General features: G+C 35.1%; 1 protein-coding gene and 2 long non-coding RNA genes across 3 annotated transcripts; 2 read left to right on the top strand and 1 right to left on the bottom strand.

The window, feature by feature from the left end:
* Positions 1-752: 752 nt before the first annotated feature.
* On the top strand, positions 753-5,827 carry LOC119693741. Its single transcript, XM_048630515.1, has 6 exons — positions 753-1,015; positions 1,367-1,570; positions 2,088-2,186; positions 3,077-3,139; positions 3,280-4,404; positions 4,619-5,827. Exons 1-6 carry the CDS (start codon positions 964-966, stop codon positions 5,797-5,799), a joined length of 2,724 nt encoding a protein of 907 aa, XP_048486472.1. The 5' UTR covers positions 753-963; the 3' UTR covers positions 5,800-5,827.
* Positions 5,828-6,059: 232 nt separating this feature from the next.
* On the top strand, positions 6,060-6,652 carry LOC125490655. The gene is made up of 2 exons (XR_007267807.1): positions 6,060-6,179; positions 6,312-6,652. It is a non-coding gene; the product is annotated as an uncharacterized LOC125490655 (long non-coding RNA).
* Positions 6,653-8,181: 1,529 nt separating this feature from the next.
* Positions 8,182-10,176, bottom strand: LOC125490656. Its single transcript, XR_007267808.1, has 3 exons — positions 9,719-10,176; positions 9,028-9,183; positions 8,182-8,259 (listed from the first exon to the last, which is right to left on the bottom strand). It is a non-coding gene; the product is annotated as an uncharacterized LOC125490656 (long non-coding RNA).
* Between the last annotated feature and the right edge of the window lie 4,677 nt (positions 10,177-14,853).

The following is a 14,853-nucleotide window of genomic DNA, read 5'->3' as shown; positions in this document are numbered from 1 at the left end:
TTTGAACGCATTCAAACTAAAAATCAAAATACTCTGTGAACCTGTGAAAACACTCCCTCAGTGTTGCCATTAGCGAACATTTTACACATTTGACGTACTATTTTAGCCTCCCATGTGTAATGTGTATATAATTGGTCCATGTAATGTACCATTTAAACTTAACTTCCAATATCATGATTATCATGTGTAAAATCTTTGTTTATGGACTATTTTACGTTTTTTTTTTGGAATCGCAGCAAAAAAATTATTAACCACAATTAGTTACGATTTTGATTTTCTTGTATGATTATTTTCTCAACCAATATGATTATTACATGATTACAATGAGTATAAGTATATCATACATAAAACTGCGGGGTACCTACTCTGAAGGTTTTAGGACATTGTAACACTTTTTAAAATGCTATAATAAATATAGGTACGTTTCTCACGACTAAAATCTATTAAAATATAGTACTTCTGCTGACGAGCTGGAAAAGCTAAATTGAGTGATTTTAGTAAAAAAAACAGCTCATGTACGGTTTTAACCCTAAATGTACGTTTTCAGCGCTGCATATGTGCGTTTTGAGAACTCCGTTGCGGCAACACCATATGTCAACTCAGTACAAACGATCGTAAATATTTCATTACCAGCAGCGCCGGCTGTGAATTAAACATGAAACTTTTTTGACAGTTTAGACATATGTCACATGTCGCAAACGTCAAATTTTGAGTTTGAATTTTGGCAGTTTAGACATATGTCATATGTCACAAACGTCAAGTTTTAAGTTTGAAATTTTTTCACAACCGTCTCTGTTGCGTTGTTTATTTCTGGTTTGCGATACTTTTGGACTTTTATTTGACTTTGCTGCTCTTACGGATTCTGTTTTGCCCACGATTGGACTTTCTTACGGATATCTTAATAAACGACAACTATTGCGCTTTCCCACGGACTCTGTTTTATGCTCAAGTTTTGGTGTGAACATGTCCAGGCTGAAATGCTGTGTACCTGGCTGTGATGTCGTTGCAGGAAGTGGTAAGTTAGTTTGTATACTTCATGATTGAAAAGGTTTCCAAGACAATCACATTTTAAGTTATGATAAGTTATCCAAGCAAACTTTTTTCCAGTGTTACTTATAGGTTATAGTATAGACTCCTATAGTAATAAAGTAGTATATAAGTATTAACTGAACCTATAGGTAGCTGGAGGTCTTTCGGTTAAATTGTCCCTTCCAGTAGCTTAAGGTGTCTGAGAGTATACAACAAATTTCTTCCAACCTAACAGTAGGGAAGGATTTCTTTATTAATTATTGTTTTTGTTCAAGTTCTATATTCATTTTATCATTGGCTTTAAGCTTTACTTGATAAGAACATTGAATATTTTCAGGTACTCTCCTACACACGTTTCCAGATCCTAAGAAGAACAATAAGTTGTTTGAGATTTGGATAACGAGAATTGGTGGTGACCTCAATGAGTTAAATGTGGATTATGTTTACAAGAACAGAAGAGTTTGTCGAAAACATTTTGTGGAGACATACCTCTACCCCAAAAAATTATGTCCTATGGCAGTGCCTTCACGTCTTTTACCAAGTATGTATTATTTCAGCATTATAGTGCCACAAACTTATCTGTTCCGGTGACAGTTCAAGTAAATGTCTAATACTTCTTCATTCTATAAGATTTTAAGTTTGCCCATAGTGCTAATTAGCCCTTGAGGTTTTAATAAACCCATCTAATCTATATCAATATACAATGAACTAGTAAGCAATTTAGTTCGCTCTATCCGGAACAGATAAGTTTGTGGCACATTAAATCCTAATCCTAACTAATATTATAAATGCGAAAGTAACTGTGTCTGTCTGTTACTCTTTCACGCCTAAACTACTGAACGGATTTGAATGAAATTTGGTATACATATGGTCTAGACCCTGAGAAAGAACATAGGATACTTTTTATCCCGAAATTCCCTCTGGAAAACTTTTAAGGCGAAGCGAAGCTCGCGGGAAAAGCTAGTTATCTATATTTGCTTTTGATTCTCAATTTATACTGCTGTCATCAAATGTTTTGTATAAATACTTATTATAATAATTATACCTTTTTTTCACAGGAGATGTTGAAGATGATAGAAGAAGAAGACCATTACTGATTGCTGAACCAATTAGTAATATGCCACTATTACATATGGATGTACCTAGCACATCACAAGGTAAGGTTAGGTTAGGTTATTTTTACATAAGGACATAAATTTATGCTTAGGAGGTAGCTGGTTTAGTCTCAAAGTTACATGTTACTATTTCTCATTAAATAATAAAAGGGAAATATTAAGTATGTTTGTAAAATCATAATGGAAGGCCAAGTAGTCCTTTCATGTTGGGATTTGATCCAACAACCTTGAGATAAAGATATTACGCCCTTTGCAATATTCCACACCACATGTTAATATGTACATAATAATATGTAGGTACGGTCAGCTTCACAAGTCCCTATACACTTTTGTACCTTGCCAAATTTACCGGCACTAATGATGACTAACTTGACGGTTTATGACTTTTGGTTTTGACAAGGTACAAAAGTGTATAGCCACTTATGATGCTGACTGCACATATAATATTAATTCTCTTGTAATTTTTAGTTTTCCACACCCAAATGGTGCCAACGGGACCCTGTTACTAGGCCTCTGCTGTATGTCCTCAGCAGACTGTTTGTCTTTAACTTTAATATAGTTGGACTTTCAATAGGGATGTGATTAAGTTCACAGAAGATCTAATCATTCCAGAGCTAACTCATAATTTCATACTTCTTACGTTCTGATCGGTCGTTCTTAAAGAATGTCACGTCACTTCATACAAATGAATGTCAACCTGTTCTTGCCGGCCCCTGACCAGACCGTTAAGTGTGTGCCCACTCTTACTCAGTTACATCCCTATTTATTAGGAGGAAATAACCCACAAAACGTCATTTTACTGCATCTAATTAAAAGTCCAACTATATGTCATATAGGACAGTTGTCATTTTCTAAGAGTGTGTATGACTATGACTGTATAGAACCATGAAAAAAAAGATATCTAATATTTACCTTATAAATATGTTTTACAGGTTACAACATGGACACAACTGAAAGACCTGTAGCTGCTGGTGGAAGAATGAAGTCACAATCTCGTAAGTTTAAATATTAATTCATTATATTATACCGAACACAACTCCTAGACCCCATTATGTGCCCCCAATTAGAGCGGCTGATTGCGGGGTAGGTATATTGATTATGCAATAAATTGACAAAAAAAATATCGTTATTCCAGGTCGCCGATACAAGACTATGACTGAAAACGAAAAAGCTCTTCTTAAGTTGTCCTCAAAGCTCCAAGCAAGAGTAAGGTTGTTGCAGAAACAGAAAAATGCCACAAAACATGAAATTAAAATTGTGAAGCAAATGAAGAAACAAGATGAGTTCAAAACTGTATTCGCAGGATTAAGTGAAGGAGCACAAACATTTTTTGCAATGCAATTATCGCAAACGGGTAAGAAACTGAAAGGAAGACGTTTCACAACGAAAGAAAAAATATTCTGCCTAGCTCTTTATAAGCGCAGTCCTAAAGCGTACCGCTTTCTGAGCACTTTCTGCATATTGCCCAAACGAACAACCCTGCAGAATCTTTTGCGATCCGTACCGTTAACTACTGGAATCAATGAAAAAAACATAGTGGAGTTAAGAAAAAGAGTAAAGAAACTACCAAAACGCCACAGAATTTGCGCTCTTCTATTTGACGAAATGGCCCTGGCACCTGGAGTAACCTATGACAGAAATAGGGATGAAATCATAGGCTTTAATGATGATGGGAAAAAAAAAGAAGGAGTAATTTGTGACCATGCCTTGGTTTTTATGGTAAGAGGAATAATTAAAAAGTTTAAACAGCCAGTAAGCTACACTTTTTGTCGCAGCTCTACAAAAACAATGAGTTTAAAAGAGCAAATAAAAGAGGTCATTGGAGAAATTAAAAAAACTGGTTTGCGTGTTGTGGCCACTGTTTGTGATCAGGGAGCCACTAACAGAGCTGCCATAAACAGTCTTCTAGAAGACACAAGAACCACATGCATCAAAGAGGATAAAGAGTGGTCGGGTGGTTACTTCCAACTGGGTAACAGTAAAATATACCCAATTTACGATCCTCCACATTTATTAAAAGGGATCAGGAATAATTTACTCAATAAGGATCTCATATTTGAAATTGATGGAGAAAAAGGGGTGGCAAAATGGAGCCATATTGAAGAGCTCTATACCCGTAAACCTGGCTTCGATGGCCTACGATTGGTGCCAAAGTTGACTGCTGAGCACGTGAAACCAAAGTTTATTCCAAAAATGAGGGTGAAGCATTGTGCGCAAGTATTTAGCAGAACGACATCAGTTGCATTGGGATTTTTGGCAGGTAACAATTTTTTTCATTCATACAGTGTGTAGGTAAATGACATTCTCCCGCAAAACTAAATCAATTGTTAGTTTGACCAGTACATAATATGGTAAAATTTACCGGGAGCATGTCATTTACACTTGTATATTACACTTATATTATAATATATCTCTGTGGCTTTGTTCGGCCATATAATATGAGATGATTATATGTAACTTTTCTTATATTTCAGAATGTGGAAAATTACCAGATGAATGTAAACACACTGCAAGGTTACTTCGTCTTTTTGACGACCTGTTCGATTCAGTTAATGGCAGTTATCACCAGGTAATGAATGGAAAAGTGTACAGGGCGGCAGTTACGCCAAAATCACCACACCACGCACTCTGGAGACGAAGCCTCAAAGTTTTAAAATCAATGAAGTTTTGTGACAAAGCCGGCCGTACTGTATCCGTACCTTCCGTACAGAGTTGGATTAAAACAATAGAAAGAATAGAAAAATTGTATCAGCTCTTAAAATCAATGGGTATAGACTCAATTTTACTGAGAAATGTAAACCAAGACCCATTGGAAAACTTTTTTGGAGCTATTCGGTCACATGGCCAAAGCAACACAATGCCCAATGCTTTCGCATTTGAAGCCGCCTATAAGTCTTTATTGATAAATAATTTAAGTTCTGCCCATTCTGTTGGGGCGAACTGTGAAAGCGACGGAGTGCAGTGCCTACAGTCATTAAAATATTTAATAGAAAAACAAAACAATAAAGATACCACAAGTAGTTTTGAAATCAATGCGGAGCATATTAGCATTGATGAACTGAATACAGATGAAATGACAGTAGGCACTAGTCGTACCGAGGTGGAAAGGACGGCAGCGATTGCTTATTGCAGTGGGTGGCTAGTGACCAGGGTCCAAAAATGTTGTTTTAAGAGCTGTCCAACATGTAAAAAAGATTTTGTAAGTGAAGAAAGACAAAATTTTCACAAAAACATTGAATGCAGGGAATATGAGAACAAAGGCTGGCTTTGTTACCCCACAAGAGAGGTGTTTGATTGTTTTTTACAGCTGGAAAACATTATTAACATCGTGCTGTCAGATAAATGTCACATAAAAAATATATCAAATTATATAAAAGTGATAATTGAAACCAATGTTGATTTTAATTTCATTTCTTGTGGGGAACACAAAACAATTAACATTGATTTTATAATAAATAAATCAATTAAATTTTTCATTCATACCTGGTGTACCACCGTTAACCAGATTTTAACAGGCAAACTGTCCTGTTTTAACGAAAACGATAAAATTAAGAAAAGTGCTTTCGAGTATTATTTAAAAAATAAAAGACGTAAAAATTACATATTGTTTTATTTATTCATAAAAATCATTTTTTCAGTTTGTTATCTGAAATAAGACTGCATAATTAATGTCTTTTTTATGTTCAATCTGCTAGATTATATTATTTTCTCCTTCTGGTAAGGAAATCTGTCAGCAGATTGAATAAAAAACAGGCATTGATAGAACAGCTATACAATACAGGTTACCTACCTACCTATACGTATAGTATGGTATGATTAGTTCCATGTTTGATTTCTAGATGGCGCTCATCTGCGATACGGATTCTGACCTTGAGTCAACAGTCTTATTCCGATTATACTATAGTAGTCTTTGGGCAACACTGCACTCCCTCCACTTCATTCATACAACATACAATAACAATGATAAAACAAAATTACAAATGGAATTTCCTTATTTAAATAGATATTTGTGCACTAAATACATAATAATATGACGTAAGTATAGTATTCTGATGGAGTGGTTAAGTTGCAGACTCAGATCGACTCGATTTATTAAATAGACCGATAAAATATTACGATAATTTGTTACAAAGTTATAGATATTAAACTATCAATCATTGTTTACAGAAAGAAGAAGAAGACGTTGCGTGTCACCGTATAGCCAAGGAAATATCTTGTGAAAGTTTTAACTCAAGGCGGAAATTTATTGAAAAAATACTCAACATAACCTACAATTACAGTGAAATACTGAAAATATCTTGTACCGTGATAATATTTCTGAATAATAAGTGCAAACCCATACTCTAAGATCGTGCTTTCAACCACATACTTAATACAATTCCATAATCATATCGAAATCCAAAAGTTCGTAAGTCGTGATCATAGTTTAGGTGTGTACTTATTAGACTCATGCATTGTAAACTCTATAAACGATTACTCGTAATGTATTAATCATATTAAAAGTTGAATGCGGCTGTTTTATTTTTTATTCTTTATGTTTAAAGCAGTTCTAAGAAAAAGCAGTAATAACTAGTAATAAGAGTTGTAACATTATGCATGGACCAAGTGTCTGCTTATGTTAAAAACACAATGTTATCATGTAAGTAAACCCTGCTTTAAACATAAAAAATGTATCTACCTAATCTTCATAAAGCAGATAATGCTAACACCCTGATTACACCACCAAGTAGAGCGGCCCGAGACAGTGTCCTCCGCTGAGCACTCTGTTATTGTGATCCACGGAATGGTTTAAAATCAGCCAAGAGTACTGTCTTGCCACTCTACTCAGTAGGTGATTACAAGGGTATTACATTGCAACAGGTAAAAGTTAGTATACAGGGCCTCAAGTCTGCTAACGAATGAGGATATGGTAGGTATCCATATATTAAAAGTACAACTTACAATGTTACTTATACAATTTCTTCCATGTTGCAATGTTATCATTGCCGGACTCTTAAGAAGGAATACTTCCTATCAAGCCTTTATAAAGCAATAGTATCATGAATGACCTCTTAGTCAAGTGCAACATCAACAGGTAAATAATGAAATGAAACATGGTTTTTGCTGTATTTTGTGTTTATTAAGTATCATATATTAAATCACATCACAATTGAGTGGATGAATATCAAACTGCCATATGTCCACCTACCCGAAAAATTGACTTTTTGATTTGGTCGTGTTCTCCGTTAAAATGTCAGTTTGCCAATGCCCTTCAAGTTCCAATAAGTGCAAGGCATCCATGAGAAAAAAGCCGTTAAAAAAGGAAGTTTTTTTCAAATCCTTTTAAGTCTAACCGTTTCGCATTACAAATTTTCACAAGTCCATTCCGGCCAATGACAGAGCGTAATTTTTTCAACATGGCGTCAGTCTTGGTGAGAATTTCGAGGCTGCGGTGTGTGCTCCCAGTGTTTTATAACGAATATGATTGAAAATGTTGAGGAAATTGTGATTGTGGACCCTGATAAAGCTCGGAAAAGGAACAGATTAAAGAGTGTAGCAAAAAAACGACAGAAAACTATGGCGAAGTAAGTTTAAAACCCCTTTTTTCCAACCCACGTGTCAATCACAAAACATTTTCGTAGTAAGCACAGGGCCGTATCGGGTAGAATATAATACGGTAGGTAGGTACTTTTCTACCGATAAATTTTAGTTTATTAACTTCATTGTATTTAATAGAATATAGACTATATTAGTCTTACTGGGTCCGGCCCATGATATTAGTATTTTTCAAACAACTATAAGTCCTTATGACTCATATCAAAACAGCATAAGTCTTGTATGGGCATATCAAACTGCTATAAGTCCAAACTGTTTATTAACTTTTACGCCTTTCAATAAGTGTTATAATGGATTTGTTTATTAAAATACATTCTTAAGGTCACAAGTCAACTGATTAAATCACGGGGCAAGTTCTATGACCATTAAATAATAGAGAAAACAAAAACCTCCATTTCCCAAATTTTGCGTGGACGTGACATATGGCAGTTTGATATTCATCCACTCAATTATTATCAGTGTTCTGAAATATCAAGCATAAGCTTCTCTTCTATTAGCTAAAAAACTGCTCTCTGATTATCTGAAATAAGATAGAAATATAGATTAATAGTAATTCTATAGGTTAGGATATAATAATAATATATTGTACAGTCAGCCAAAGAGATATGTATGCCACCCCAACGCAAGCCCTTAGATATTATGACAATTGATAGGTAATATTTATGTAACATGAAAAATAAGGATAACTAATATTAAGGTAAGTAATACTTAAGTTAGTAAGTATTGATAAAATATTATTATTCCACCCATGAGGATTAAATTTTTGTTGCTGTGGTGGCATAAATATCTATTGCTGACTGTACTATCAAGGTATTGATACAACTTTATTTAGTAGATTTTCTATTCTATTCTATTCTGAGAGGTGGCGAAGCTCCTGTACGTGGCTCTCTTGAGTGGAACCTTTGTACATATCTCCTTAATTTTAGCTCAGCCAGCCTAGCTCTCGAGTAAAATGGAGCAGCAAGCCTGGGTGTTCCAATAGCTGAGATAGGCGTTCTGTTGGTCCAAGAATAGATAGTCTTGTTTCTGTAGTAGGTGGAGATTGAGCCAGCATAGGTATATTTTTTTAACTACAAAAGGTACCCACCGCAGCACTACAGTTTAATCCTAAGGTACTTAGAAAACAGATGAATCAAATAATATTTTATAGATATAGAATCTAGATAAGCAAGCCAAGTAAATTATTTTTCATACTGTCAGTGCATCATAAGATTAAAGTGTTTGTGCTAGGGTAGTATTTCATATATTTTTTGCTACAAATAAATTGAAATCAGCTTAAGTGACTTACTCAGTAGCAGAATGATATGCCAATTTAGTTTCTTATGTAGGTATTAACTTCATAAGATCTTAATACAACTTGTTGTTAAGTACTTCACATAGGCACTTGAATATTTAGTCTTGGTTATAAATTCCAGTCTGGAGCCAGTTGCAACGCAGTAAAAACCTACAAATACCAAAAATTCTGGTTAGTAGGTATCATGGGGTTTAGGTTACAGACATTATGATAGTATAGGAAGGTTTATCTTATTATTATTAGTAGGTATATATTGTTAGCCACTGGACTTAGCTGGAGCGAGACCAAACATAGGTGGTTTAAACAAAGATAGGTGGCAGATTTTATGACACCTCTGGGGTGCCATAGGACTACAACAATGGTAAAAGAAGGTTTGTCTTTGTTTTGAAGGATATTTTCTTTAAGGCTTCTTCTTCATGCCTTAAGAACATGAGAGTTAAGGCGGTCATCCATTGGCGAGGCGACGGTATAGATTGTTGGCTTGTCGAATCTCGTTGGTGATCCATTAGCGAACCAAACAGTCTACTTTCATCATTGGCAAAGTCGTGGCGTGCTTTTTGTAACATCGTTGGAGGTTTTTAGACCGCGGACTTAGAGGTTATTGGAGGTTTTGCTCGCGAATGGATCATCGCCTTTAGTTGAAGAAACTTTTACATGTACCTCTATTATGTTCGTGGATACTCACCTTATTTGTTACGCTCAAATCAGCTAGTTTCATGAAGCTAAAGTCTTCAATCAAATTGTCCGTCAACTCCTTTAAATATGCTTTAAAATATCCAGGGAGACTGGTTTGCAATCCTCACGTATCCTCAGTAACTACTTTCACATCACTTTGTAGGTGTAATTACAGGCTCTTTTTCTTACAAAAATAGGAAAAATTTGCCATTGTAATGGCTTTGCGTTGCAAGAATAGGAACTTTTTTCAAAGAGGCGTTGAGTCGCAACTTTGACATATAATCTACTCTGTGTGATGAGCTCATGATGAGCTCGTGGTGCGAATTTCTAGCTTAGTAACGCTATAATTTTCACTGAACGGTTTGCGTGACGTCATAACACAATGAGCCGCAAAAATGTGCGGTGGGAGTACGATATTAGCGATTTTGTTGAAATCGATTCAGCCACTCATCGCTGGGAGTAAGGCTGCTGCGTCGTAAAACAGGATTTGTTTATTTCCTTACTTTTAGCCTCTGGCAAAAAAGAATAGCGTTATAAGTTTGACATGTTTATAATTAGGTGTTTTTTTTTTCTTAACTTAATTTTAAGTCATATGTTGCTTATGACCTTTCAACCTCCGAAAGGTAGACACTTACTTACTCCGAAACAGACCAACGCTTAATCGTAAATCCAAAGGCAAAGTATACACTTATATAGGAATCTTTTTAAGTTTCTATTACTGCTTTTGTTGTCTGTTGAATAATCAAGCACAGCAAGAGTAGGTAATGCTATCTATGTCGTATCTTTCTCTTTTATATTAAAATATAATTATTTTTTTAAAATATTGTTTATTGTTAAGATTGTTAATTGATGGTGTAATAATTTGTAAGTACCTAACTTCTAATAAATATATTGGAAAATGTTTATAATAAAGCGGAGCGGTGGTAGCTCAGTCGGGTAAGCGCCCGCTTCTCACGCAAGAGATGCGGGTTCGAATCCCGGCGCTGACATGTACCAATGAGTTCTTTTAACTTAAGTACAATGTATACCATCGCTCTTACGGTGAAGGAAAACATCGTGAGGAAACCTGCATATCTAGATTTAGCACATCTAGATATGTGAACCCACCAACCCGCAGTGGACCAGCGTGGTGGGAAATGGTCCAAGCTTAGGAAGGCAGTTTAGACCTTGGGGATATGCACAAAGGTTCCACTCGAGAGAGCCAGGTGCAGGTACTAACACCCCCACAGAGAATAGAATAGAATAGAATAGAATAGGTTTATAATAAACAAAAGTCTAATACTTTAGAAATATTGTAATATACATACATTATGTATATAGTCACGAAGTGTAGGTTCCAATAGCACGTTAGTGCAACAGCTGGGACACATCTGCTCCAGTGCTCTACTTTCTTCAACGGTTCTCGTTAAATGCAGATAAGCCGTGGATACTCGGGTTTCTTGGTAAACTCGTGTTACATAATATATGTGATATTATGCTGAGCAAAATATAATAATAGAGAACGCTCACATGAACTTGAAGTAACATTTAGAAACAAGAATATACTTGAGCAAGTTTTTAGCCAAAGGAGAAAAATATAAGAGCCTTACATACCATTAAAACTAAGGCACACGCTAAACATTCAGTAAACGTAAACGGTTCCGTACCTCAAGAGGAAAAAAGAAACCCTTATAGGATCACTTTGTTGTCCATCTGTCTGTCTATCTGTCACCACCCTTTTCCCAAAAACGGGTAAAATCAATGCATAGACATACAAATTGATGGCCTCGTTCAATTTTTTTAGGGCGCCTTCAAATTAGTCGCTAAGTGTCGCGCGGCTGCAGCGCTGCTGCAGCGCTGCAGCCGCGCTGCTGTCTAAATTCCGCATATAAATTATTGACGCGCGACTGCAGCGCTGCTGCGGCGCTGCAGTCGCGCATCTTTTAAATTACAAAATTTATATGGATTTGGACAGCAGCGCGGCTGCAGCGCTGCAGCAGCGCTGCAGCCGCGCGACAACTAGCGACTAATTTGAAGGCGCCCTTACGGTTATAACATTTATTTTGAGTACAGCATTGCGATTCTATAAAGCTAATATTGTCAAAACTCGATTCTGAATCCGGAGTGAGTTTTCAAATTGGCATTCTGTAATTTCCGTAGACACATCGAATTTCGAGATTTTGACAAATTATGTATGAGATGACATATACAGTGCCACAAACTTATCTGTTCCGGTGACAGCTCACGTAAATGTGTAATATTTCTTCATTCTATAAGATTTTAAGTTTGCCAGTAGTGATAATTCGCTCTTGTGGTTTCAATAAACCCATCTAATCTGCATCAATATATAATTCATTAGTAAATAATGAGATATGGATCAATTTAGTTCGCTCTCACCGGAACAGATAAAATTGTGGCACTGTAATGTCATAACTGTTCGAACGTGAAGTGAAAGGTGAAAGCAGAATGAAGATCGAAGTGATGTCTGATTTTACAGAATCACAATGCTGATAGAGTTACCCAGCTCTGCTTCGGAACAATGGAGCTTTTTACGGCTTAATAGACAAAAACACTCCTAATAGTTCCCAGCGTTTTAAAAGTGATCCAATCTCTTGTTGTTTTATTTATTCTTATCTTCCATTTGTGGAATGTTATTAAGAAATTCTTTATATTGTATTGCTATGTTCTTTAGTCTATGTACCTAAATAACAATCACAAAAATGTTATAATAACATGCGAAGGTATTTTAATTTCGAAGGAAATGTATAGTTGAAGGAAAATACTGATATAATAATCATAAACGTTAAGATTACAGATCTCACAGGAAAATTGGATTAGACAGACATGCGTCGATAGAGGCAATATTTTAACAATGTTTAAAATAAATTCGTGTTTATTATATAAAATAAATTCACATGAGAGCCCACGAACGAAGCCCTCGCTAGTCAGAACCTACAGTCGCTGTGGCCGAAAACGGTCAGGATATACTGAGAAAATATAAATATAAATTCTGAGACTGTCGTGGAAATTAATCCTGTTTAAAGGTAGGTAACGTGATCATATTGTGATTTATTAATTAACAGCGTGTTATCAAAGGTTAAATAGTAAGTGCCAATTTTTCCGTAGTCGGTTAGAGCATAACCAGGTATTAGTGGTTGACTTTTGACACATCTGTCAAGAATTTTACATGGAGATGACGTATAATTGATGAACCAATCGCTAGTCGGTTAGATAACCGACTATGGAGAAATTGGGGCTAAGTACCGTTCATGAGCAGTTACTATCTAAACACTGCAAACAGGTTGTCAGAAGAAAATCTTATGCAAAATAAACGATTGTAATTTTGCTTCTAGTAACGCAAAGCAGCCGCATTTCAGCAGAACTAAAATATTCATAGCGAGAACCCGAGAACACGAATATAGCATTTCAAGAAATAGTTATAAGGTAACGGGTCCATATTCCGAGGTAAATAACAACATTTGAAAGTAAGTAAGAAAAATAAGCATTTGTAACCATCAATATTGATGTGAAATATTGTCTTCTGTAAGAATATACGTTAAATTTTATATTTCTTAACACAGATTCATTGATAACACATTAATTATACTTAAAAAAATATAATTTATTACACATGTCGATTTGCCCTTATACCGAGGTAGGATTATGGTTTCTTCCATATACCGAGGTAGCCTGTTCCATATTCCGAGTTAGTCCTGTCAGTGGCTCCATGAGTGTGGCCATGAACATAAGGAAATTACAATCTAAAATATCGATATACTTTTTTAACCCTAAAGTACTCCAAATAAATTTAATTATTCTAAATAGTAGTTGAAAATAGTGAAAAGAATTAAATACTCTCCATTTATATTGGTTTTCGTGATAATTTCTATTATTTATGTTACATTTTCATAATTCATTATTGCAACTGGTAACATTGGCTAGAAAAAATATTCATAATGCTTCTATGATGTTCTATGGACTTTTCCAAGCGATTAAAAAAAAATAGAGTAGAGATGGGGTAAATTGATGAAATAGTGACAGTAATCGAATATAATCGATTATTGAACTCGAATGATTTAAACATTTTTTACTATAGTTTTTATCTAAGTAAGGTCTAAAATTTTTCCACGATATTTTATGTTCTTACTTAAATGTTTAAAAGTTGATGATACGTAATAAAAGTAGATGTGTAAGGGATGAGGAAAAGTATCGAATACTTACAAAAGCCAAATACCTTATCAGTACTAATTTCCGATGAGTACCTAATGTATTTACCATAAACGAATATGATTATAATAAAAGTATCTACCCAGGAATCGATCCAGCATCGATTATTTTTTCATTCAAGCATAGGTCGGAAGCAAGGAACATTGCACTAGGTACATCTCTATGGCGCATGCGCGCTGGACTGGAGGCGCGCCGGCGCCATGTTCAATTTTCCGCCGAAAAGTTTGCCGCTATTCTTTGAAAGTATTTTTGTTAAGTCTTTACATTAGAAAACAAACATCTTTTATTAAATTATTATGTTTGTATTTGCAATATGCAATTGGAAAATCGATAAGGTAAGCTTGTGTGCGAATTATTTTAGGAAATTACGTAAAATGGAAATATTTTTATGTTTTTATCAGTAATTTGGCATCAGTTTAGTTACTAACCTAGGTTTTTGTTCTAGCGTTTTCGTTTCTAAACTCACTAAGTTTTGTGAAAATGGGTACCAACTTATAAGGATAAGCTTAATTCTGTCAACTATCCATACAATTTACCTACTTACTTTATTTTTCAGTGACAACAACAAGAAAATGAAAAAATCAACCAGACCCCTAAACCAAACATGAAATGCAGTATACAGGACATTCATTTATCTGGGAATTCTGGGATAACAATATTACAACGGCCATCAGACCTCGAAGTAGAAGGATAATGGAAATAAAATACAGAAATGAAATTAGGCAATTGTGTATATCAGTGTTATAAAAACTCCACGGTCGTGTGTGTTATTTTATTCACCCAAATAAAGTTTTACGTCTACAAATTTCTTTCTTTCTTCTTTTATAAAGAGTAATAAGTAGGTAGTATCTAGTAGTAGTTTCGTAAAGTCAGGCATATCTATCCACACCCCTTTTATATTTAGGAAGAAAGTCGCTAATTCATCTTGATTTTATGGTT

The sequence above is a fragment of the Plutella xylostella genome, chromosome 26 (assembly GCF_932276165.1).
Source record: "Plutella xylostella chromosome 26, ilPluXylo3.1, whole genome shotgun sequence".
Taxonomy (NCBI): Eukaryota; Metazoa; Arthropoda; class Insecta; order Lepidoptera; family Plutellidae; genus Plutella; species Plutella xylostella.
This window is presented reverse-complemented; position numbering and strand designations above follow the sequence as displayed.